Raw genomic sequence first — 24,609 nt, 5'->3', positions numbered from 1 at the left:
GAGAGCCTATTTGGATTGTGGAGCTAAAAATGAATTCACTTCTGCCCCCCCTGGTGGTAGTTGCTCAAATTGCAGGCTAAGTACCTGTGGTAAATAGAGTAACTGTCCTCCAAAGAGGCTCACATACTAAAACCTGAACATGTAAATATTTTAGGTTACATAAGGGGAACTGAAGCTTGCAGATGAGATTAAGGTTGCTTATCAGCTAACCTTGACATGGGAGAATATCCTAGATTATCCAGGTGGGCCCAGGGTAATGATAGGGGTCCTTATAAGTGTAAGAGGGAGGCAGAAGAGGAGAGAGATGACAGCATAAGGAGCCTAACTTGCTGGTTCTGAAGATGGAGGAAGGAACCATGAGCCAAGAAATGAAGGCCAGGAAGTGGATTCTCTTCTAGAGTTTCTAGAAAGGAACAAAGCCCTGCCAATACCTTGATTTTAGCCCAGGGAGACCCATTTTGGACTTCTGACATCCAAAACTGTTAAGGTAATAAATTTGTGTTTTAAGTCACTAAGTTTGTGGTAATTTGTTATAGCAGCAATAGGAAACTAAGACAGTGCCCTGAAAAATATTTGGTGAAGGGGAAGCCCTGAAATGCTGCCACTGTCATTGTTACAAGGGCCTTTCATTGGCGCATTCATTTATTCATGGAACAAGTATTTATTAGGCGCCTGCTATTTGTTAAGCACAGGGGTGTGCAGAAGCAGCTCCTATTCTCAGGGTGGAGGGTAAAGTGGCTGCAGAATAGCCTGCACGTAGCGGGTGCTCATGGAACAGTGCTTGTCATTGCTGGTTGGGAGGAGGGGCTGGTGAGAATCTCTCTCCTTTGTTTCCACTGGCTGTCACCCAATGTCCCCTGGTGCTTGAAATGTGGAGGAAGAGGAAGTGTTCATGCCGAGAGCAAACACTGAGAGTGGCTTTGGTCAATATTTGTGCTGCTTTCCGCTGAGTCTGCTGTTTGCCTCGGCTACAGCGAAGACCAGGAGGGCTGGTCTTATGCATCAGTGGATAAACTGAGGCCAGAAGAAGGATATTAGGGAGCATGCAGCTGGCTCCGCTCATTCCTTTTTGCCTAAAGAATGGGGCAGGGGAGCATGGGCTAGGAGGCAGGGCTGGTCTAGGGGAACTCTGGTCTCTAAGGGGAGGGCCTGCTGGTTTCTGTACTTCCTGTCAGCTCTGTGGGCACTAGTGGGGACCCAGCACGGGTGGGCCTGGACTCTGGGCCTGGTATATGGGCTGGTGTGGAATCAGTGGGAGCCATGGAGGGCTCTGGAGTGGGGGAAAGACCTGGGGCCCCTTGTGTCTGTACCCCAGGTGAGCCATGCAGAGGAATGGAGGGGCCTTCCCTGTAGTTCTGCCGTCACCTACTGTGCACACCTGTATGTACACACACAAACACATATGCATACCCCGAATGTCAGGAACCAGTCCACTATATACACATATACATACACGTACAGACCCACAGACACACTCAGTATACTAAGCCCACTTAAACATATTGTACACAAAACTCCCCACACCTGCACTCATGTAAACAGGCATGTGACACCATAAACTAAGATGGCAACATGTCCATTTCATGTGCACACCCACACACAAACACACTCTTTCCTCTGATGCCAGTAATTATGACCTAGTACACGTGTGTATGCGTGACTACACACACACAACCACACACACATATAAGGACGCATATACCCCTCAGACGCACATGTATAGACAAACCCATTCAGGGGCACACACAGTTCCTTGGGCCCCGTGTAGCCAAGGCGGAGGCTGGAGTTTGTAACGCGGAAAGAGCAGATGGGCTCAGCCCTCTGTGAGTGGGATGTGCATTTGGAGAGAGGCTGAGTGTTAAGTAGCAGCACTGGGTCCTCCACACCCTCTCGTCTGCCGCCATTTGAGTTCGGGTTCCATGTCTGATGAGGGCGAAGTATGTGACCAGGAACAGGGCTCAGTCGGTTGGGGCTCAGGTAGCCTCCTGCGCCTCCTAGAAGAGCTGGGTTTCTGCGTGGAGGCGCAGGTGGAGAGGTCAGTCATCCCCCTGGCTTTGGGCACCCTTCCCTCCTGGGCCTGGCCCAGGGGCGATGAGGGGACCTCCCGGGGGCAGCCCTCCTTCTAGAGATCTGCTGATCTTTGAGGCCCCAAAGCTGCCCGGCCCCAGGGTCTTGCAGTGGTTGGCAGCAGGCTTGCTACGTGGACGTGGCAGCACCCCCGCACACGTGGGATCACACACTTTGGCAAAGGCCATGTTTGCAGGGAAAACACTTGCAACCACAAGCAAACCTGCCCCTCCCTGGATCCCCCCGCAGTGGGCCCTGTGTACCGGGGAGCCTCATAAAGCAGTTTCCGCACCTGCCCCGGGCCGCGGAGGGCTTGGCTGGGACTGAGAATCCACCTACCCCGGGAACTGCCTGAGGTAGGAACAGAGATGGGGCTGGCACTCCTCCAAGGAGGAGCCTTGACTTTTCCATCTGTTCAGTGGGGATGCTACTTCCAAAATCCTTCTGCAGAAGGGTCCATCCCTGGTCTTGCTGTGGGACACTGGGCAAGTGCCGCCTCACTGGACCTTAGTTACCCATCTGAGCAGTGGCCCCCCGGTCCCGCCTGACTCCCTCTCCCCAAGTCCACCCAGCTGGGCTGGGTCGGGAGGGGCCGGGGGCCATGTGAGAGGCCTACACTTAGGACATTCCTCACCTGGCACAGGAAGAGATGAGGATGGGAACCACCCTGGGTTCTCCTCTGGCTGGGTTCGGACAACTGGGCACCAGGCTGGGTTGGATTCCTGGCATCAGACGACACAGCCCTGGGCCTTGGGGTGCTGGGCCTGGGCTCCCTCCTTGGGACAGGAAGCTGCCCTCGGTCTCCACATCTGGGAGTCTCTCCATCCTCCTTTGGCACAAATTGGGTCCTGCACCGGGTCCTAGTTTGCTGTGTGGCCCTAGGCAAGGCCATGTCTTCTCTGGGCCTTGGGGGCCGTTTCCAGACCAGATGCCCCCGTGGTTCCTGATGAAGCAGGCTGGGAAGGGGATTCTTCCCCGTGCAGAGATGCAAAAACTGACATGTGGCAGATCGTGAGCAGGGCTGGGATCGCCACTCACGGCTTGTGACGTCCTGGCTGGGGTAGGTTTAAGCCGCCCAGGGTGGGACCGCTCTGGACAAGTTCCCTGATGCTTGTCCCCACCCCAGCGCACAGATCCTGGGGGGCAGCGGCCAGGGCCGCCATGGCTCGGGCACGCGGGCTGTGCCTGCTGTTGGCGTTGCTGTTGCCCGTGGTCGGTGCCTCCAGGCCGGACACCGTGGTCAGACTCAACAAGGAAGTGCTGAGCTACGGTAAGAGACGTGCCGCCAGGCTGTCCTGCGTGTGTCTCTGCATGAGCGTGTGCTTGTGAGTCCATGTCTGTACGTGTGTACGATCCTAAGTGTACGCGTGCATCGATGAGCTCAAAGCCCCACAGGGACCTGGATTTTCTCTCTTCTGCCGCTGCGTCCCTGGCCTCCAGATGGTGTTGCTCAACAAGTATTTATTAATGAATAAATAAATGAATGCGTGAGTGGGAGTTACATGCCGTGCCCGGTGTGCACATGTGCTCCCGTGCCCAAGTGATGTGAGGATGGTTCGGTGTGAGGGGCTCCTTTTGCTTGTGTGCGTCTGGTATGAGTTTGAAAATCCATGGAGATGTGCCCACGTGTGTTGGGGAGGGTGCCTAACCGCTGGCCTGTGTGCAAGGGCCACAGTGCAGGCCTGAACGTGTGTACCGCTGTGGCTGTGCACCCTGGGTGTATGTATGCCTGGGGGCCCGCATGCGCACGCGTGCTGGGGAGAGGCACATCTAGCGCTGCTGGGCTCACAGTGAGAACCAGCCCCTCTCTGGGCCCTTTTTGGGCGAGGCCTGTGTCCTATGTCTCTGTTCCCTCCTTCCAAGTCCCGTCCAGTCCTAGGGCAGAGGGCAAAATGAGGACATCTAGGCCCAGGAAGGGACAAAAGCTGCCCACCACCTGTTCCCGGGGAGGCTTTTGGGATCCCACCAACGCTGGGTCAGCGGTGAGAGATCAGAAGCTCTTTTCCCCAAGGCCAGACCAAACTCAGATAACAATGTGAGAAACTCAGGTCAGACAGTGGAGGGGACTTTCAGGGGTCCCAGGCCACGAAGCAGCGAGGCAGTGGCTCTAGGAAGCTGCAGGGTCCCCGTGGGGCACACACAGTCTTCCGGAACCTTGCATCCGGGCACATGGGCAGACAGTGAAAGGGGTCAGTGATCCGTGTTAGAGTGGCACATGGATGACTGCAGGCAGGGACAGAAGGCCTGCTGCCCTCCCCTGGCTCCCTCCCTCTGCTGTGCTGTGTGAGCCTCCTTTGTCCCCAGACAGCCCTCCCGGGTGCACCTGCCTGTTTGTTCTCAGCGGAAACAAACTGCCGAGAACACACTGCACACACCTCTTCCATGGCCGGGCTGGTGGTTTTTTACGCCCGTCCCATCCCGCAAGCCCCAGGGTTCAAGCCCGTGTCAGGGGAGCACTGTGGATGGAGTCCAGAGGCCTGGGTGTGAATCTCAGCTCAGCCGCAGACGTTCAGGCAGGAGAGGGGCCTCGGGAGCATGGAGACCACCACCTTTATGCTCTAGGGTCTGCGGAAACTGAGGCCCAGAGGGGCACAGGGACTCCCCAGGTCCCACGGCGAGTCTGAGGGAAGTTCGGGCCTCTGGGCTCCTCCTTTGATGCTCCCTTCCTGCACCACAACCTCTCATTTTAATTTTGCTCATGTTTAATTGTTTAGTTAGCGCCTCTGTCAGCCCAGCAGCCCAGGTACGGGAGGAAGTCCAGGGCCTTGAGGGCTGGGGGCCTTGGTCCAGATCTGACTTCTCCTGGCCAGGGTGCTCAGCGCTCGGAAAACTGGGCCTAATATTGTACTGACGTCATAGAATTTTGAGGAAAACTAAAGCCCTCAGAACAGTGCCTGGCACAGAAGAGCACTGTAGAAGTGCTAGCCATTATTACGACAAAAAACAGATAGCCATGGGAGCTAACATTTCCTGTGAACTGAGTCAGTCTTTACAAGGACCCCATGTGACAGGCACCATTCTAGTCATTGCAGATGAATAGCAGGGGAAATGAGGCACAGGGCAGCCACACAGAGAGTGAGTGGCAGAGCTGGGGTTTGCACCCAGAATCTGAGGGACTCCAGAGCCCTCAGCCTCCAGGTGAGGCGGTCCCCACCCCATCCCCGCAGGACGGGGAAATGCTCCTCCTGCCTGGGGGCTTGTGGCGGCTCCCGGGGAGGTGGGGTCTGATCCGGTCCTTGCAAAAGGGCACAAGGTGTTACTGTTTTCGAGGAGAGGGTAGACACGTAGGATTTGGAGAGGCAGAAGTGAGAGAGGCGGAAAGGCACGTCTGGAGGGGCCTGGTGGGGTCGTGCACCCAAGGTGGGCACATGGGGAGCCAAGTGGCCCCCCATGCGCCCGTGGACAAGGCCACCCCTTCCAATCTCTGAGTTCTCTCTGCCCAAGGTGTGGGGCGGATGGTGGGCAGTGCGGTCTCTCTCGGTGGCTCCTGAGGACAACCTGACCTCACCCTGCTCTGGCCCCTCAGTGGCTGAAGCCGGGAAAGCCCCTCTCCAGCGCGCGCTGCAGGTCACTGTTCCGCATTTCCAGGACTGGAGTGGAGGGGTGTTCCAGCCCACCAGGTGAGTGCTTCCCTCCCCAGGTTAGATACTCCCACCTGCCGGCTAAGTGGGTACAAGAGGATTTACGAGATGGGACCAGGCATGGGGACCTGGTGCCTCTTAATTAGTAGATTTCTACACCCAGGGGCCAAGACTGTGGCCCCTGGGTCCCCAGGGCTGGCAAGACCCTTGGCTACTTCCTCCAAAAGCCAGACACTGAATATGGACACAGATCTGTGCCTAATTTACCCCTACAGCCCCCTGTAATGCAGAGACGCTCAAAGGCAGAGGTAGGTGGGTGCACCTCAAACTCAGACACTTTTAGGGGCTGGGCTAATTGCGGGAACCCAGACTCGTAGCCAGGACTCTGGATTTCCAAGAGAATCCATATATACATATGTGTGTGTGTGTATATATATTATATATGTATAAGAACTCATATATGTATATATGAATATATATGTTCTTATAAAAAGCCATATATATTTTTTGACTCTTGCTAGCAATAATTTTATTTCTTCATCATTGTGATCATCATCATCAACAACAAACGTGCAGTTTCTTCCTTCTTCAGACGTAGCATTGTAAAATGGGTGCTACAATCTGCCTATGGTACAAAGTTTATAAATGCAGTACACCGATACAAAGTTGAAGCCATTAAAAAGAGCTTAATAACAACTTCTTGGAGATAATTAAATCTGATCCGGGGTGTTGATGGACTCTGTGAAGAGATTTAGAAACAACACACAAACTGAAACATTTAGTAAACGATTTATTACTTGGGAAGGAGTGAAAGCAGAACTTTTCATGTGCTGCTGAAGGGTTTTCTCAGTTGCTCCAAGCTGACTTTCTTTCTGCTATGATCTTTAAATAGTGCAAAGCATTGTGAGCTGCATCACTCTGTGCATTGTCATAGGAGATCCCAGAACCATATCTGTATATTTAAAATCTATCAAGTTTTGAATGATGGCAACTAATTAAAAATCATTTAAAACTTTCAAACCCTGAGTAGGTGAAAAGACAGCTAGCGTGGAAGCCCCCAGTTTGAGACCTTAGGGTAGGGCTGGGCTGCCGCTGATGGTGTGGCTGATAATGTGGTGACTGGGAATGTCAGTACCCAACAATTGAGGATCCCTAAATGATTTGCAGTCTGGCCACACAGAGGACATCATGTGGTTGTTTGAAAACAGCTCCAAGAGTCCTTGTTTGTAGATGTGGGAACACATCCAGAATGGTTGTCCAGTGAAAAGAAGCAGGTTCTAGGTCAGCCTGTGTCCTAAGGAGAGTCATGGAAAGATGTCACCCAAGTGCTAACAGTGAGAGTGTTTTGACGTGACTTTTAAAATTTATACCACGTTCTAGTGCTCCCCACAACTAACTACTGTGCAGGAAAAAAAATGACTTTCATTTAGGAAAAAAAAAAGAAATCTTAGGTTAGCTGGAGAGCGCTTAGCAGTCAGAACAAGCAGCTTTGAAGGGAGTGAGTTTCCCATTGCTGGAGGGCTACAGGCCAAAGCTGTTGACTAGAGGGAATTTCTGCCTTCTGTAGATGCCAGAGTCTTTCTTTCCCTACCTTCCCAGCTTTCCAGACCCCTGTCAGAAACTAAAATCCCTCCAAGACCTGAGTAATCATCTCACCCAATTCATGCCCAATGCTGGGGTCCTCTCTGCATCTTTTCCCTACTGGTTGGTTGGCTAACCTTGGCTTGCATGCCCTCTATGATGGAGAACTCACTACTTCTTCCTCATCCCTTAGTTCTAGTTGTCAGAATGTCCTTTATAAACACCAACCATGTGGGTGGGCTCAGAGCACCCACCCAAGAGTTGATTCAGTGGTTTAAAGGGGGCCACCCTGTCACTTTGATTCCTACCCTGCAGGATTCAGATTCTGAATGTCCATGTGCCCCACCTTCAGCTGAAATTTATTGCTGGCTTTGGAATACACTTGTTGGCAGCCACCAATTTTACTTTCAAGATCTTTCGGTGAGTGAACCTCCTTGTTGGGAGCGGGAGAATTTTCAAGAACTCTCCGAGGGCAGAGTGAGAGGAGGGCGTTTAGCAACTTCCAGGATCCGAACTCAGACCTTCTGACTCTCTGTCCAGCACCCTCTCTCCAGTGTCTTCTCTCCCAGCCTCCAGTGGGGAGGCAGACAGTGAGAGAATTTCTGAGAGTCCAGACCCTACTCAACAGCTATGCAACTGGGCAGAATCATTTCACTTCTCTGACCCTCAGTTTCCTCCTCTGTAAAAACAAAACAAAACGAAATGAAACTTTGCAGCATGGCTATGAAGGTTGCAGTGAATGGATTCATTACTGTGATTAAAATTACATTACCCTTTCACAGTGCAAGGCACATAGTAGATGCTCAATAAAATATTAGAATTATTTCTGTGCATCAGTCACTTTATATGCATTTAATTTTCAAACTTGGAGCTGGGCATTCTTACGTTAACTCCTCTGAGCTGACACTGCCATTTTATGAGGGCTCACTGGGGGCCAGGCTCCAAGCAGGATGTTTTCACATGATTGTCTCCTAGAAAACTCAGCACAGCAGCCCTGTGAGATAGGTACTACCAATCTTGTGTCCATTTTACAGAAGAAGAAACTGAGGCTCAGCATGGGGAATGACTGGCCCAGGGTGTCACAGTAAGAGGGTACAGGGAGCCAGAGTTCACGGTCAGCTGCTGCAATGTCTGTGACCCTGAGTGGAGTTTGGGAGAGCATCGGCCTGCTCCAGGTGGGGCCATCTCATGTTGAGTGCAGGCCCTGCCGTGTTAAATGGTCAGCAGGCTCTTGCCGGCAGGGAGGGCAGTGGTTGTGGGGTCTTGCATCAGTCAATGTGGGCTTGCTGGGCAGTGCCACTGTGGCTCAGGACTGGTGTCCCTGCAGTGTCCCAGAGCCCCTGCATCTGATGTTACCCATGGCACTGCTGGCCGACACCCCTGTGAACCAGGGCTCCATCGGGACCCCCGTGGTCAGCATCTCCGGCTGCTTCTCTCTCTTCGACAAAGCCATCGTGCTTGATGGCCATAACAGGTGGGTGCCTGTTGGAGGCTGGGCTGCAGGATCCCAGACACCGAGGCCGTGGTGTCATTTCTTGAACTTTCTACTTCATCCAGTTACCAAAACAGACCTGAGCACCGCACCCGCCCGCCCCCTCAGTATCACACCTATTTTATGGCTGAGCACACTGAGGCTCAGAAAGGGGGAGGAAGTTGCCTGAGGTCACACAGTGAGTTTGTGGCCAGAGCCCATGTCCCCACTACTGCCCTGCACCACGTGACAGTGCACACTGGCCATTAACGTACTATATGGGGAGGGAGTCTGGGCTGGCAGCCACTGTTAGGGACCTCAGAGGGCTGCCCCTCCCCGCAGAGATGAGGAGTCTGAGACCCAGGGAGGGGTTGGGACCCGCCAGGTTCTCCCCGTGAGTCAGGTGGCTGCTCCTGTTGGCATCTAAAACTGACAGCCGCTCTACTTCCAGAGCACCTGCTGTGTGCTGGGTGTGCTCTGGGCCCTTTCTGTGCATCATCTCACAGTAGTCTTACCAGGTAGGTGGAAGCATTTCCCTCATTTTACAGGAGAGCTAACGGAGGCCTAGAGTGATTAAGTGACTTGCCTAAGGTCACACAGCTGGCAAACGGGTTCAAACCCTGGCAGCCTGACAAACCCCACTGCTGTGAATTCCTCTGCATTAGGTCTACACGTTCCCGCCCGTGGATGGGGGCTCACTGTGAGGTGGTTGAGTATTTTAGAGACTTAAGAGGGTGCGACATTTACACAAAGACTGGACTTCTTCCTCAGAGAAGGCTTGAGTGTAAATCTATTCCCACCGGTGCCCCATGAGCAGCCCATGTAACTCACAACACCCCACGACCCCTCACGACCCCTCACGGTCCTCATGGGCAGGGGCTGCTCGTGGTTCATTGACGGGGAGATGGAACCCAGAGTTTGATGCTGTTGAGAACATAGATGCCATCCTCCCACCTCCCCAAGAGGCCATTCAGTGAGGCTGGGAAGTGGCTAAGGTCAGCATTTTAGGAGACCAAAGAACCGTGATTTCCAATGGATCCGCGCAGAGAAACACTGACTCAGACCCACCTCTCAATGAGGAAGGGACTTTAGTAGGTGCATCACAGAGAAATGGGGCCCACGCAGGAAGCAGACCCAGGCCGCCAGCCCCACCACCCCTCACCGGGCTCAGTGGCCATGAGGCCAGCTGGCCAAGGACGTGGCCGTGTCCGGCTTTTGCAACACCCTCTGTCTCCCCCGAGCCTGGCCTCATTCTCGCATCTCGGCCACTTCCGAACCTTGAGACCAATGACCCCCCTCTTGGCAGCTCAGTTCCTCCTCTGTGGGGACAGTCGTGCCTGTACTGTGCCTGGCACGTGGCAGGGTGTGGAGTGGGAATCACTGGCCCCCGGCCGAGGGGATAGTCTTTTCTCTGGGACCTGTGGTTTTGCGGAGAGACAGGCCCCAACGTGCCCACCTGGAGCTCAGGGGCCCTTCCTGGTCTCTTCTTCAGCACAGCCCCTGCGCTGCTGGCCCCGCTGCAGAATCACATCAAAGCTGTGTTGCAGAACAAGGTAAAGGACCTTCCGCCAGATCCCGCGGAAGGCGGGTGTCGCTCACCTCCAGGCGTGGCTAATGAACCGGGGATCACAGGCACGGGGGAGGTGGGGTGCTAGTGCTTTTCTTTTTTCTTCAGTAGAAGGCCCTTCGTGGGGCTCCCCCAATTTCCCCATGAGCGCAGGGAAGAGGCTGGGGCAATGGTCCCGTGCAATGACGTGGGGACCCAAGCAAAGCGTGGGTTTGGGGCTGCAGGAGAGGGAGGCTCATCTTCTCGGACCAGCCCCAGGGCCGAGATGGAGCGTGGGGTGGGGACGGTGCTATCGGGGTTGCGTGGCTTGTGAAAAGAGAACACAGTGCGAGCGGGCGAGGGCCTGGGCACCAGAGCCAGATGTGACCTGGCTTCCAATCCTGGTCCCCTCCTTCCCAGCTGTGAACCTTGGACAAGTCACCTACCCTCCCTCTGCCCCTCCTTCCACATCTGTCAGGCAGAGAAAGTGAATGTCCCTAGTCCCTGGCGGGCTGGCTATGGAGGCTGAGTGCATTACCGTCTGTGGAGACTTTACAACAGTCTGGGGAGAGTGAGTGCTGCTGTTACTGTTGCTATTTTAGCTCCTGCCATTGTCTGTGGGTGGTTGACTTGGTGAGCGATGGTGGCCCTGGGGCCAGGGTCCCGCTGTCCCAGGGGAGCCAACTCTCCCTCCCTGCCCCTTCCCACCCCACTCCCACCTCTTTTAAGGGGCAGGAGTGGAGACCAAGTCAACCCACTGTGCGCCATCCCACACGCCCAAGAGGCAGGCCTCAGCGTCCCCATACTGCAGATGAGAACACTGAGGCTGGAGGGCTGAAGGCAGTACAGCCTGACCTGGCCCTCTCCTGTGCCTCCTGGCTTCGCCTGCCCAGCCTCACCAGTTCTGGCCTGGACCAGCTGTGGCCGCCCCCGGCCTTGCAGTTTCCCCTCTGTCTCACCTCTGTCACACTGACCTCAGCTTCCTCCACTTCTCTGGCGGCCCACTGGCCCCGCAGGACTCCAGTCCCCTGGCCTGGCTGGCTGACCACTGCCTGCCCCCACTGCACGTGGCACCCTTCCACCTGGCCTCTGGGCCCCAGTGCAGCAGGCTACCGGCCTCGTTCCCCTGGGCCTAGCTGTGGCCACCTCTGCTGTGTCCCACAGCCCCTGCCCTTTCCTCAGTGCCCGCAGGCCCCAGCTTCCCCTCTGAATCCCCAGGGCCCAGAGGAGGTGCCGGAAGATGCCCACTGGCTGGTGGAAGAAGGAAGGGCTCCTTGGTGGCTGGGTTGGGAGAGCTTCTAGACAGGGCTCTAGACCCTCCTAGCCTCACCCCCTCCCACCCTGAGTGCCACCCTAACCCGGCCGCCTCTGTCTTTCTGCAGCTGTGCCTGAGAATCTCCAACCTGGTGCAGGGCTTCAATGTCCACCTGGGCACTTTAATTGGTAAGACTGGGAGCCCAGGGGGAGGGCCTGAGGCCTCTGAGATCCTCTGGGGCCCCCATGACCCTTCAAAGACCCCAGCTTTGCATCAGGGTCCACCATTGGGAGGTCAATCATAGGATGACTGAACCATTATTGGTGGAATATGGGACTCTCCAAATTCTAGAACAAGTCTTTGAATGTTTAGTGTGTGTGTGTGTGTGTGTTGGTGGGGGGTACATCTCAGTTTGCAATTGCTTCCTCCCCTGCCTGGAGATTCAGGGACCCCATCCTCCCCTGGTTTAGCTGCCACATCTCCCACATGCTTTGCTGGACTCTCTTTCTGCCCCCCACAGTCAGGGCTCAGGCCCTTATATTCCTCCTCTTCCTGGACATCTCCTCCTGGAGGTCCCACAGGCTCCTCTGACTCAACACATCCTCGACAGGACGCAAGCTCTTCTGCTCCCAAGTGCCCATGCGCCTGTTTCCCACCTCAGGGGCCACGCACCACCCCGCAGGGGCCCAGAGCCAAGGCTCCCACCCCCTGCACTTTCCATCAGCCTTGTTCCATGCCTGATTTTTCCAGGGATCCTCGTTATCCAGGGAGCGCTAGGAGTGTATCAGGACAAGGCCACTGTCAGACTAGTCCCCCCAGAAGCAGACCCTGAGATGCGGATTTTAGTGCAAGTGGTTCAAATGGGGGTTGGTCCTAGGGAGCACTGGTTAGGGAGGGGGCTGTGAGTCAGGGAGGGAAGGGCGCCGCTGGGGGCACCTGGGGCTCACTCCCACTGCGGTCCCACTGGGGACCGAGTTGAACATGCCTAGTGTGATCCTACCTGAGGGGCAGGAGCCGGGCTCTGTATCCACCAACTCCCATCAGTCACTGGTCACCTCCCCACCGCCCGCACACCTTCCTCCACCGCTACTGACAGAGTCCCAGGGGCTCCCAGCCCTACACATAGTCTGCTTGGAACTATGCATCCTAAACAAGGCTTGGGCAGGTCTGCAACTTACAACATGGAACTAAAAGCTACAAAAGTCGGTCAGCTTCATCTTTTTAGGGGTATTTATCAATATTGAAGAACGACACTGGCAATTACCCACCCATCCCCAGACTGATCAAAGAATGCATCCTCTGTTGATTGGGGGGTAATATTTTCTCAGTGAGCCCCGAGCATAATTCAGGGCATCCTCTGGTTTTTCACAAACCTGTTTTGAAGCTGCTCCTGTTTGAAGTGCACCTTCTTCTACCCGATGGCTTTGCCTGGGATTCTGGTGTTTCTTCTGTGTTACTGTCATTGACTTTGTGAAATCCAGAGCCGCAGACTGTTGGCTGCTGCACTTGGCAATCCGTTGGCTCTGCCTTTGAGTCAGGGGTTTGCATCTAACTCTCATACAGCCCAGGACAGGCGTGCAGTAATGGAGGGTGTGGGGACAGGTGTGCGGGGCGACATGTTGGTGTTAAGCCAGGAGGGATGTCTGGCAGGGTCCACGTTTATCCTTGGTGGCTTCTTTTCTTTTTTTTTTTTTTTAAATTATTTATTTATTTATTTATTTATTTATGGCTGTGTTGGGTCTTCGTTTCTGTGTGAGGGCTTTCTCCAGTTGCAGCAAGTGGGGGCCACTCTTCATCGCGGTGCGCGGGCCTCTCATTATCACGGCCTCTCTTGTTGCGGAGCACAGGCTCCAGACGCGCAGGCTCAGTAATTGTGGCTCACGGGCCTAGTTGCTCCGCGGCATGTGGGATCTTCCCAGACCAGGGCTCGAACCCGTGTCCCCTGCATTGGCAGGCAGATTCTCAACCACTGTGCCACCAGGGAAGCCCCTTGGTGGCTTCTTTAGTGAATATTTTCATGTCAAGGTAGCTTTGGCTTTCTTGTGCAAACTTCTAACCACAGTCCTATGAGGTGGCATCATTATCCCCAATTTATAGGTGGGAAATCAGAGGCTCTGAGTCTAAAATCCTCAGCATGGTGCCAGAGCCCCCCATGAATCAGCTCACCTGGGTTTTCTCATCCTCCTCACCGGTCCACCTACTGCTCTGTCCACACTTCCCAGCCCGGCTCAAAGTCTGGGGAACATTGCTTGACTTGCCCCACTCCCCTCACTGCCCCAACCCCAATATTACCTTAATAGGAGGTACCGAGAGGCCACGGAAAATGGACTTGGAATCAAAGGACATGGGTGTGAATTCTGGCCCTGTTTCTCACTTGCTGTGTGACCTTAGGGAAGTCACTCCATCTCTCTGAGCTTAATCATTCCATCCAAAAATAGGAATCAAAATTTCTACTTTTCCCATGTGTTGCTACAAGACAGCACAGGTTACGTACCTGGTGTGAAATAAACTCAATAAACGTTAGTCTCTCCCTTCTCCCTCAGAGGGGTTGTCTCTGTCAAGATGCCTTGTATTGGGTTCATACCAAAGACCAGCTCTTGCCCTTGTCTTTGAGGAATTTTTAAAAATCTAGTAAAAGAAACCTAAGTGTCCAGCCCTAGGGGACTGTTTACATGAGTCACGTACACATGGAACGTGGAGTGACAGGAACCATTTAAAAGCGTAGTTTAAAAGGGCATTTGATCACTTAGCCATATGCCTGGCAAAATACAATATTAGAAGAGCTTTACTCTAGCATTATTAGTTCCATTTTACAGATGCAGAAACTGAGGCAGTCTACCTTGAGAGCTTCTGCTTTTAAGTAAGCTATCATACCACTCTGTCAAGAAAACAAGGACACAAAACTATATATAGCTTTGCTCCAGTTTGAGAGAGAGAGAGAAAGTTTATTTCTGTAAAAGAAAATACTGAAAAAGAAATAAATTTGAGATTCTGAGTTATATTTTTTCCATATTTTAAGAATTTTCTATATGTCCACAAAAAATATGTATTATTATTTTACAATTTTTAATGTTTTTATTCATTTAAAAACATAATATTTTTTGGTAGTGTCCAATTCTATGAGTTTTGACAAATAAATGCATATGGTCATCACAATGTTCATTGCAGCTCTATTTACAATAGTCAGGACATGGAAACAACCTAAGTGTCTATCGACAGATGAATGGATAAAGAAGATGCAGCTCATATATACAATGGAATATTACTCAGCCATAAAAAGAAACGAAATTGAGTTATTTATAGTGAGGTGGATGGACCTAGAGTCTGTCATACAGAGTGAAGTAAGTCAGAAAGAGAAAAACAAATATCGTATGCTAACATTTATATATGGAATCTAAAAAAAAGAAAAAAAAAAGGTTCTGAAGAACCTAGGGGCAGGACAGGAATAAAGACACAGACGAAAAGAATGGACTTGAGGACACGGGGAAGGGGAAGGGGAAGCTGAGACTAAGTGAGAGAGTGGCATGGACATATATATACTACGAAATGTAAAATAGATAGCTAGTGGGAAGCAGCCGCATAGCACAGGGAGATCAGCTCCGTGCTTTGTGACAACCTAGAGCGGTGGGATAGGGAGGGTGGGAGGGAGACGCAAGAGGGAGGAGACATGGGGATATATGTTTATGTATAGCTGATTCATTTTGTTATACAGCAGAAACTAACACACCATTGTAAAGCAATTATACTCCAGTAAAGATGTTAAAAAAAAAACAATAACAAAAAAACCATGCATATGGTCGTGTAACCACCACCACACTTGAAACAGAGGACATTCCACCAGCCCCCAAAATCTCTTTGTGCTGCTCCGCTCCTCCCACCTTCATCTTTGACACCACTGATCTGCAGAAATGGAGTCATACTATCAATATATTGCTTTTACCATCATAAATTTCCAAAATATTAGAGAAAATAAAATGAAATCCAGAAGAGACAGTAGAAAATCAGACAGAAATCTGAATGCACACACACACACACAGAGGCACACTTAAACCTTGGTTATCCAGAGTCTTTGGGGGAGGAGCTCTTGCTAAGAGGGCTTTCCTGACAGTGAGGTTGAGGCTTCCCCTGCCACGCCGTCTAGTCGTGTCCAGAGACACCATTCCCACAAGTGACTCACCCTTTGCAAATGTCCCAATCAGCATATTCTGAGCCTTTGGGGAACTACCCTTATAGGAACTGAGTCCTCAGCTCGCCTCCCTGGGGGCCTCTCCAAGGATCTGTGGGGAGCGGGCACTGCTGTGCTCCCGCACTGAATGGCCCCAAGGGGTGTGCCTTCTGAGTTCTTGTAGGAGAGGTGTATTTAAGTGGAGAGAGAGTAGCTTTGGAATCAGACGGACCAGGTATACAATCGGGGCACGACTGAACTCACCAAACTGTGTGTGTGTTTGCGTTCGCGTTTGTGTGTGTGTGTGTGTGCGTGTGTGTGTGTGTGTGAAGGGTTCCTAACCCTACAGCGGTCTGGACCTTGATAAATGTGAGCTCCCTTCTTTTTCTCTGGTTCTTTCTTGCCTTTCGCAGGGGGTATTTGTGCCCGAAGTGACACTTCTCCTTCCTTCTAATTTGGGATCTCTAGCCTTCCACTGATTGGGAAAGCAGAAACCAAAACGGTTAGAATTTTATCTCAGCTAACAGTCAACAGCTTGTGAATGGCTGCCTCTTGGGTGTGCATTTTGTTACTTAAATTTGCTTACTCGTAGGGCCTTTTCCTGCCTCTTTTCTTGGCCTGGGTCTGGCATTGGTGGATAATGCTAAGAATGCCATCTTTTGTTCTTTACCCTGGTTTCATTTAGGCCTCAGCCCTGTTGGTCCAGAGTCCCAGGTTCACTACTCCATGATCGACGCACCCACCATCACCAATGACTACATTTCCTTGAATATCAACGTAAGTGCCTCCTCGTCAGCCCAGAGCTGGGGGCTTGTTGCCTCTGGAGTCCTTAGTGTTCTGGAAGATTCCTAAAGGAGCAGGGGAGTTGAGTGGAGAGGAGCTGGGACAGCCTTCCAGGTGGGAGCATGGCACGTAGGCAAAGGTGTGAGGCTGACAACACGCGGCATCTTGGGTTGGGCGGCATCTCACAGCCCAGGATCTGCCATGGAGCTGCCTGCCTACTGAGGCCCCACTGCTGTTCTCCTCCTTCTCACCCCCAACCCCATAGGCTGTCCTCTTCCTCCTGGGCAGACCCATCGTCCTGCCTGTGGATACCACCCCCTTCGTGCTGCCACAGCACGTGGGCACCAGGGGTGCCATGGCAACCGTGGGCCTCTCCCAGGACCTGTTTGACTCTGCCATCCTGCTGCTGCAGAAGGCTGGTGCACTCAACTTGGACATCACAGGGCAGCTGGTGAGAGCTGGTCCTGCTGCCCAGGGCACGTGGGGTACACGTGCCCGGTGGCCCAGCCTGGGGAGACCGTGCTGAGGCCAGATCATGGGTGGGTGGGGCAGCTGGAGTTTTGGGGCCACAGGGTGGCTGTTGGAAGGGTTAGACGGGGTTGGTGGGGAGGCAAGAGGTGGCCTAGCTTGGGGAGTGGCTGCCCTAAAACCTGTCATGTGTCGGGGCATCTGATTTCAGAAGTCAGATTACAACCCGCTGAACACGTCCATGCTGGGCCAGCTCATCCCCGAGGTTGGTGATGTTTCTGGTCATTCCAGGGGCTGAGACCCGGGATTCGGGTGGGAGGCTCTCTGGGCTGTGGGGTCTTCGCTGGCTCATGTCTGCTCCACGTGGGGTCCAGCACCTACCTTTCCATCTGCACCTCCTCCATCTCGGGGAGGCCCCTCCTTCTGCCCAGACATCACGCCATTTTCTCCCCTCTGTTCAGTGCACAAGTGGTACCCTCTGCCTGCGCTGTCTTTTCTGCTTCCTTTCCCTGATCTATCTTCAAGTCCAAGCTCAGGGATTACCTCCTAGGGGAGGACTAAACCCCTCATCTGGTCCAGGAGCCTCCTTGCGCTCTCACGCCCCTGAGCTGCCCTCCCTCCTGGCACAGATCACACAGGTTGTGCCTGTCTTCATGTGACCACCCATCAGACTGGGTGTCCCTGAGGGCAGGGGCCGGGGGTGGACCCACCTCTGTGGCCCCGGCACTTACAGCACAACGGTGGCTTGATCAGCGTCTGAGGAATGACGAGCAAAGAGCCCACCCAGCCTTTGCCCCCAGGTGCCCTCCTCCCTCTCTCCCCCTCTGCTTCCCAGGTGGGCCGTCAGTTCCCTGAGCCCATGCCCCTGGTGCTCAAGGTGCGGCTGGGTGCCACACCCACAGTCACACTCCGGACCAACAACGCCACACTGCGGCTGCAGCCCTTCGTGGAGGTCCTGGCCCCGGCGTCCAACTCGGCTTTCCAGTCCCTCTTCTCCCTCGATGCGGTGGGTGAGGTGGGCTGCGTGGGGCTGGCCAGGGGGTGGGCGACTCTCAAGGAGACCTCACTTCCTCCTGCACTCTCCTCACTTGCTCTGTTCTAGCCACACTGGGCTCCTTGCTGTTCCTTCCATGTGCTAGGACATTCCTGCCTCAGGACCTTTGCATGTGCCGTACCCTGTGGCTAGGGCACTCTTCCCCTGGCTCTTGGCATGGCTGGCTTCTCCTCATCTTTCAGGTCTCAGATTAAATGTTGCAGCTTTCCTCCGGGCAGCCTTCCGGGACCACCCTGAGAAAGATGGCCCCCATCTCTCCAAACGCCACTCTGCCCTCATGGCACCCACCATTCTCTGAAAGGATCCTGTCTGATTACTTTGGTTGTTGTTCACCTCCTCCAGTGGCCTGTGCTCCACAAACACCTGAATGAATACGGCGGTGGGTGGGAGACTGGGGTAGCTGGTGGCCAGCTGAGAGCTCCCACGTGGCTCTGTGCTCTTTGACCCTCTTCTCCCCACGTGTCCAGGTAGTGAACCTGAGCCTCCAGCTCTCCGTGTCCAAGGTGAGGCTTCGGGGGACCACATCTGTGCTGGGGTAAGTGAGGCCTCCTGGACCCAGCAGCCTCAGTGTGTTGCTCTGTGCAATGTGCCTGCAATCACCCATCACAGTGTCAGTCAGAGGAGCTTGGGGTGCAGCAGGCGTGGTACACGGGTGGCGGGCACTAGGCCCCATTCCTAACCCCTCTGCTTCCCTTTCAGGAATGTCCAGCTCACTGTGGCCTCCTCCAATGTGGGCTTCATTGACGTGAGTATGGGGCTGGGGTCTCCAGAGACCCCCTCACTGGGTGGGGCAGGCCTTGAGCCCGGGGAGAGGCAGCATGAGCATGTGTGCTATGATCAGGCTTCCTCCCCGGGCGCTTCAGGACAGTGGTCAGGCGGCAGCCCATCCATCGGACAGTCAGTCTTTCCCAGGCTGTCTGTCTGCTGGGCAGCCGGTCAGTCAGCCTCAGCTCCTCAGTGGCGTCAGTCAGCTGTCCTGTCACTCTGCCTGGGTGTCGATGGCTCGTCAGCCCTGCCCTCAGCCCAAGAATCACTGAGGCCAATAGTAAATGATCTGTAGAAGCCAGTGTCAGACAGTGTCAGCCACTCTTTCAGTCACATGGTGTGCCTGGGCCACCAGCCATCGTGCATTCCTTTGTCGGGTGGCCCATCAGTCTGTCCATGGTCAGTTGATCTGTCTGTTGGTCGGCGCCAACAGGGCAGCCGGTCTACCTGCTGGTCACGCAGTGACGGTCAGCCAGTCAGCAGTTCCCAGGGGCCTGATGCTGACCCGATCCCAGGGGTAGCTGAGCTCTGCTTGAAGCCTAGACAGGGGTGACCTGTCCTCCTCCCTCCCCCATGCCTCTGCCATCTGTCGGTCTGTCTGTGTGTTCATGTGTCTCTCCTGGCCCCTCGCTGGGGCGGGCCTGTGGTCCCCATCTCCCTGGCTCTGTGGCTGCAGACGGACCATGTGCAGCCACTCATGGGCGCTGTGTTTGAGAAGCCCCTGCTGGACCACCTCAATGGTGAGCTCTGCCTTCTGCCCCACTGTGGCCCCTCTGGCCCCCTCCTGCCCCCCACGCCTGCTCCAGGCTTGGTCTCGGCCCCTTCCCACCTCCTAGGCCCGGAAGCTAAGAGGGTGGCCTTGGGATTCCAGCTGCCTGTGTGTGCATCTTGGCTCAGCTGTTTAGCAGCTGTGTGATCTTAGCTAAGTTCTGTTCCCTCCCTGAGCCTTAGTTTTCCCTTCTACAAAGTGGATATAACAATAACAGCTCCCACCTCCTGCATATCTGTGGAACTCGGTGTCATGATGCACATGAGGACTTCAGCACATGGCCAGCTCCAGGTGGTACTTCGTTACCGCCTCCAGGCAGAACTTGATTTCTCCTTTCCCTTGTACAGCTCTCTTGGGCATGGGGGTTGCACTCCCCCACGTGGTCAACCTCCAGTACGTCACCCCTGAGATCTTTGTCTACGAGGTGAGAGCCTTTGGGTGTGACCAGAGGGGACTCCTCCATCTTTGGAGGGAGGCTGGGCTCGGGGAGGCGGGGGAGTCACCTCTTTCCCTCCCTCCCTGCTAGTGCACTCAGTGGGGTCCAGGGTCAGCCAGGCCTGGGAGTGCCCCCTGCCCAGACCACGCCATGAATCATCAGCTGCAATGAGATGGAAAATTCCAGATGTCAAGAGACATTGGAGCAGGGGTTTCACCCACCTTTCAGTCCTCATCAAAATCACACCAGGCCACATTCGGAGGATTTGGACCTTCAGTGGTCCCATGACTCTGTGCCCTGGGATAGGCACGGCCCCTGTGGTGTCTGAGGGAGGATGAGAGAGGGGGTTCTTCCAGCGTTGTACACAAACCTCCACAGGCCGGATGGTGGGAGAGGGATTCTGACTCTTCTAAAATGGATTTCCCTGGATCAGGAATTGTGGGCCCAGGGTGAAATTCAATCGCCACTGCCCAGGGTGAGATCCTACTTCTTTCTGTTTCACCTGAGATATAAAAGAATAATATTCTTCCTAATTCATTCAGTAAGACATGCATGAGACAGAAAGCTTAAGCAAGGTCCTTCAAGCCCAACATCTGTGTCATTCACACCCCCTGAGTGGGACTGGCTGATGTCTTTCAGAGAGGATGCCCTCAATGCTTAAGAACAATGGTCCCAAGGCAGCTGGGTGATCTACCCCGCTAAGCAGTGACAATCAGCACACGTTGCAGCAGGGCTTTTAGTGGGAATTTCCCCAAGACTTCCCTGATCAGGCACGGTCGGTGGCTGACCCACCTTGGCACTCCCAAATCCAGCCACCTGGGACCAATGTCAAAGGTCCCTAGACCAGCACTGCCTGATAGAACTTCCTGCAAGGATGGAAATCTGTAATGTCCAAGGCAGCAGCTACTATCAGCCATTGGGCACATGTGACTATTGGGCACCTGAAATGTGTCAGTGCAACTGAGGAGGTGAATTCTAAATTTTACTTAATTTTACTTAATGTAAATGTACAGTAGTCCCCCTTATCTTCAGGGGATACGTTCCAAGACCCCCAATGGATGCCTGAAGCTGCAAATAGATAGTACCAAACCTGTATATATTGAATACTGTGTTTTTCCTATACTGAGGTGCAGGTAGTGTGTACAGAGTAGATCCATTGGACAAAGGGATGACTCACATCCAGGGTGGGACAGAGCAAAATGGCAAGGGATTTCATCATGCTACTCAGAACAGCATGAAATTTAAAACCTATGAATTGTTTATTTCTAGAATTTTCCATTTACTATTTTCGGACCATAGTTAAACTTGGGTAAATGAAACCGTGGATAAGAGGAAGAAACTGGAATTAGCCAGATGCTAATAGCTACCATATTGGACCATGTATGAGTTACACAAGTGCAGGCACTGGGTCTGGTTTTTCCTCTGCTGGGTCCCCAACACCTGGCACAAGGCTTGGCTCATAGTAGAGGATCAGTGAAGATTTGTTGAATGAATGAATGAATGAATGAGAGAGATCAGCAGGCCCCCAGGAAGTTTCTGCAGTGCAGTGTAGAGAGCAGGGGACATTTGGGGGGAAGTGCCTGGCTCTGCTGGGAAGACTTCGACTTGGAGAAGACACTCAGTGGTCTGAACTCTGGGTCATAAAACAGAGATAAGCCTGACCACGTAGGAAGCACAAATCAAGCTCCAGCCGCACACTGAGGGCTCTGCCCGTGTGATCTGGCTGCATCCTTATAGTAGCCTAGCAAAGCGGATGCTGTTACCACCCCCAAGTGACAGCAGGAAACTGAGGCCCAGAGAGGCAAACGACTGTCCTCGGGAGACACACAGCAAGAGTGGCAGAGCATGAACTTAGAGCCAGGCTGATGGGGTGGCTGGGGGTCCTACGGTCCTCGTGTGGCCTCTGACCTGGCCCGTGGTTGTCTTTGTCCTTCAGGGCTACATCGTGGTGTCCAGTAGACTCTTGTACCAGCGCTGACGTGGGACCACTCGGAGAGCTGTTCTGGGGACCCTTTTGCCTCAAGCCACTTGGGAAACTGAGGCAAAGCCACACTTAGTCATCGCCAGCAAGCTGGATGGCCCAGTCGGGCTGCTTAATCCCACTCCTCCGCCCCTCCTTCCCCAGCCCCCTCCTTCCTTCATCCCCTCCTTGGAAGGAGCAGATAGCTCCTCCAGGCTGTAGAGAGCTGTCTCCTCTTGCATTAAACATCTTCTCTTGAGCTGCAACTTCCAGCCAGGCCTGGCAAACTCTTTGCATATCGGAGGCCAGTTCCCTACATGCAGGCCCTGGTCCTGTCTGTCCCTGGAGCCCCCAAAGCTGACTGGGAGAGGAAGAGGACGTGACCACGTCTCTGCTCACCGTATCTGTTGACAGCATCACCTCCTAGCCCAGGGGAGCAATGCAGACGAGCTGGAAGTTATGAATGCCATGGTGGCACTTTAGGCATTGTGCCCTCACCTGGTGGCATTTCCCCTCTACAGTGTCACGTCCCATCCTGTTCCTAGAACCTCATAATAGCCCTGGGAGTCAGGCAGGCCGAGTGTGCAGCTCCATCTCACAGATGCAGAAATTAAGGCCCAGCAAGGAGAGGAATGTGCCCAGAGTCTCAGAGCTGGGTGACAGCAGATCCCCAGGACTGCAACCTTCCTAGAATCCAGACATAAGATTTCCAGTCCCCTCTTCCATCACCAACACCCACACCTGGGGTTTGTCCTTGGGTCACGAGCCTCAGGTGACGGGAGCTCACTGCCTTCTCAGGCGGCTTCTCCATCTTGGTTTACCCCGATCACAGGTGAGCTTTTGTTCAAAGGAGGCAGGATCTGCCTCCTGGGCCTGTGGCCTCACTGAACATGTCTAATTCCTTTTCCCTCTGAAACCTCTTCAAACCCAGCGAGTCATATGCAACAAGATGGCCTAGGGAAGACAGAGGGGCACAAACCCTGGCAGGACAAAGCCATGTGAGTTTCTCTCCCTGATAAACTAATCTCTTAGCCAGAGATGGTATTCCTTCCTGCCTAGATACACAGGATTCACGTTCTGTTTATGTTTCCCTGGGGAGAAAATGTGCTCGAATTTCCACCATCAGTAAGCAAAGACTTTGGTACAGCATGACGCTAGCCTCCCTCCCTGTAACAGTTATAGGTTCATCCCTAAAGGCTCAGTGTGACAGGCGGAGGGGCCTGGAACAAGCCTGGAGTCTTGGGGGGAGGAAGTGGGGTTGGGGCTGGAGAATGGAAAGGGCCAGGCGGTAAAATCCAGCCTCGTGATTTCACCCAGGACGGCATGGCTCTTATTTCATTTGGTTGCTTAGGTAATTAATTCATTAATCCTACTTTTATTGGGTCTTAATACAGGCTCAGCCCAAGGCTAGGTGGTTTGGAATACGGGAGAGACAAAAATTTAAGACACAGACCCACCCCATGAAGGAAGTTAATAACCTAGATCAATATGTGAGGTCTATTCATTAAACGATCAGGCCAGTGATCAGCCCCTATTCCTTTCTTCCTCCCTTCTGTTCTTCCTTCTTTCTACCCACCTGTCTGCCTGTCCAACCATCCATCCATCCATCCATCCATCCATCCGTCTATCCTGTCATCCACACAGCTACCCATTTATTCAATGATGTGGTCTAGGTCTTATTTGTACCCATGATGTGCGTGGTTCTATAATATACATTCTTTTAAGAGGAGGGGGATGAAACTCCAGAGTCAAGCTCCTTGCCCAGAGGGAAGCCATGGTCTGCCTGAACAGAGCCGGCCCAGTCCCTGAGGGACCCCATTCAGCCATTCAGTCAGGAGTCTTCTGGGCGCTGGCTGCTGAGAGGCACAGATGAGCATAGTAGTCTGGGTCCAATCAGAAGATAGAAACCACATAATATCTTAAACAGGGGATGTTCCATGTGAAGGATTATTAACTATGGTAAAAGAGTATAAGCTCTAAGGAAACTCTGCACGGTTCACTAGGGCTGAGGGAGAGTACCCAAGGAAGAAGAAACTTGGAAGGGCTCAGACCTGGAAGGGGAGCGTGCCGTTCAGCTTACTGGGCAGCAGAGAGGTTCGCTACCAGGTTGGAGCTGACCTGGAGTTGCTGGGTAAACAGTGGCAGCGAAGACCTCCAGGGCATTCCCTGGCGGTCCAGTGGGTAGCACTCTGCGCTCTCACTGCGCAGGGCCGGTGTTCAGTCCCTGGTCGGGGAACTAAGATCCACAAGGCGAGCTGTGGGGCAAAAAAAAAAAAAAAAAAGGAGACCTCCAGAGCCTCCATGCAAGCAGCATGGGGAGGGGAGAGGAGAGAGGTAGGGCTTGTGACTCGCAGATGTGGCAGCCACCTGAAGCCCAGAGAGCCACACACTGAGCAGCTGCCAGAGGGCCTTCGGGCACTGCTGTGGGCCAGTGTCCTTCAGAGTGAGTGACGGCCAGAGGGGTGCAGGTGTGGTGGGGACCCTGGCTTGTTTGGAAAGGGCTGGGGAAAGGCTGCCCCAGGCTGAGGCTGAAGGTTGCAGAGGGATTGAGTCTGGGCCTGTGGCTGAGACAGGCTTCTCTGGATGTCCTCCTACCTACACCGCTCACCTCAAAGCCCTGGAAATTGCAGGAAGCCCCTTGCTCTCGCCCGCCTCCCCGCCACGTGCCCTGGTTAGCTTCGTGCTCACTCTAAAGGAGACGGGCTGAA

At 53.6% G+C, this 24,609-nt stretch overlaps 1 protein-coding gene across 1 annotated transcript; it reads left to right on the top strand.

Moving 5' to 3' along the window:
* Positions 1–3,228: 3,228 nt before the first annotated feature.
* Positions 3,229–21,919, top strand: BPIFB2 (BPI fold containing family B member 2). Its single transcript, XM_061209144.1, has 15 exons — positions 3,229–3,337; positions 5,594–5,687; positions 7,545–7,649; positions 8,557–8,703; positions 10,193–10,253; positions 11,629–11,689; positions 16,352–16,443; positions 16,715–16,900; positions 17,129–17,182; positions 17,753–17,923; positions 18,439–18,506; positions 18,671–18,716; positions 19,413–19,476; positions 19,853–19,929; positions 21,878–21,919. Exons 1-15 carry the CDS (start codon positions 3,229–3,231, stop codon positions 21,917–21,919), a joined length of 1,377 nt encoding a protein of 458 aa, XP_061065127.1.
* The last annotated feature ends 2,690 nt before the right edge of the window (positions 21,920–24,609 follow it).

Source organism: Eubalaena glacialis, chromosome 13, assembly GCF_028564815.1.
Source record: "Eubalaena glacialis isolate mEubGla1 chromosome 13, mEubGla1.1.hap2.+ XY, whole genome shotgun sequence".
NCBI lineage: Eukaryota > Metazoa > Chordata > Mammalia > Artiodactyla > Balaenidae > Eubalaena > Eubalaena glacialis.
This window is presented reverse-complemented; position numbering and strand designations above follow the sequence as displayed.

What these genes read in the sequence shown, in the direction of transcription:
- BPIFB2 (XM_061209144.1), top strand. Translation starts at nt 3,229, where the DNA reads ATGGCTCGGGCACGCGGGCTGTGCCTGCTGTTGGCGTTGCTGTTGCCC. An exon ending in CAAGGAAGTGCTGAGCTACG is followed by an intron (nt 3,338 to 5,593) that starts GTAAGAGACGTG and finishes CTGGCCCCTCAG; the next exon opens with TGGCTGAAGCCGGGAAAGCC. An exon ending in CCAATGTGGGCTTCATTGAC is followed by an intron (nt 18,717 to 19,412) that starts GTGAGTATGGGG and finishes CTGTGGCTGCAG; the next exon opens with ACGGACCATGTGCAGCCACT.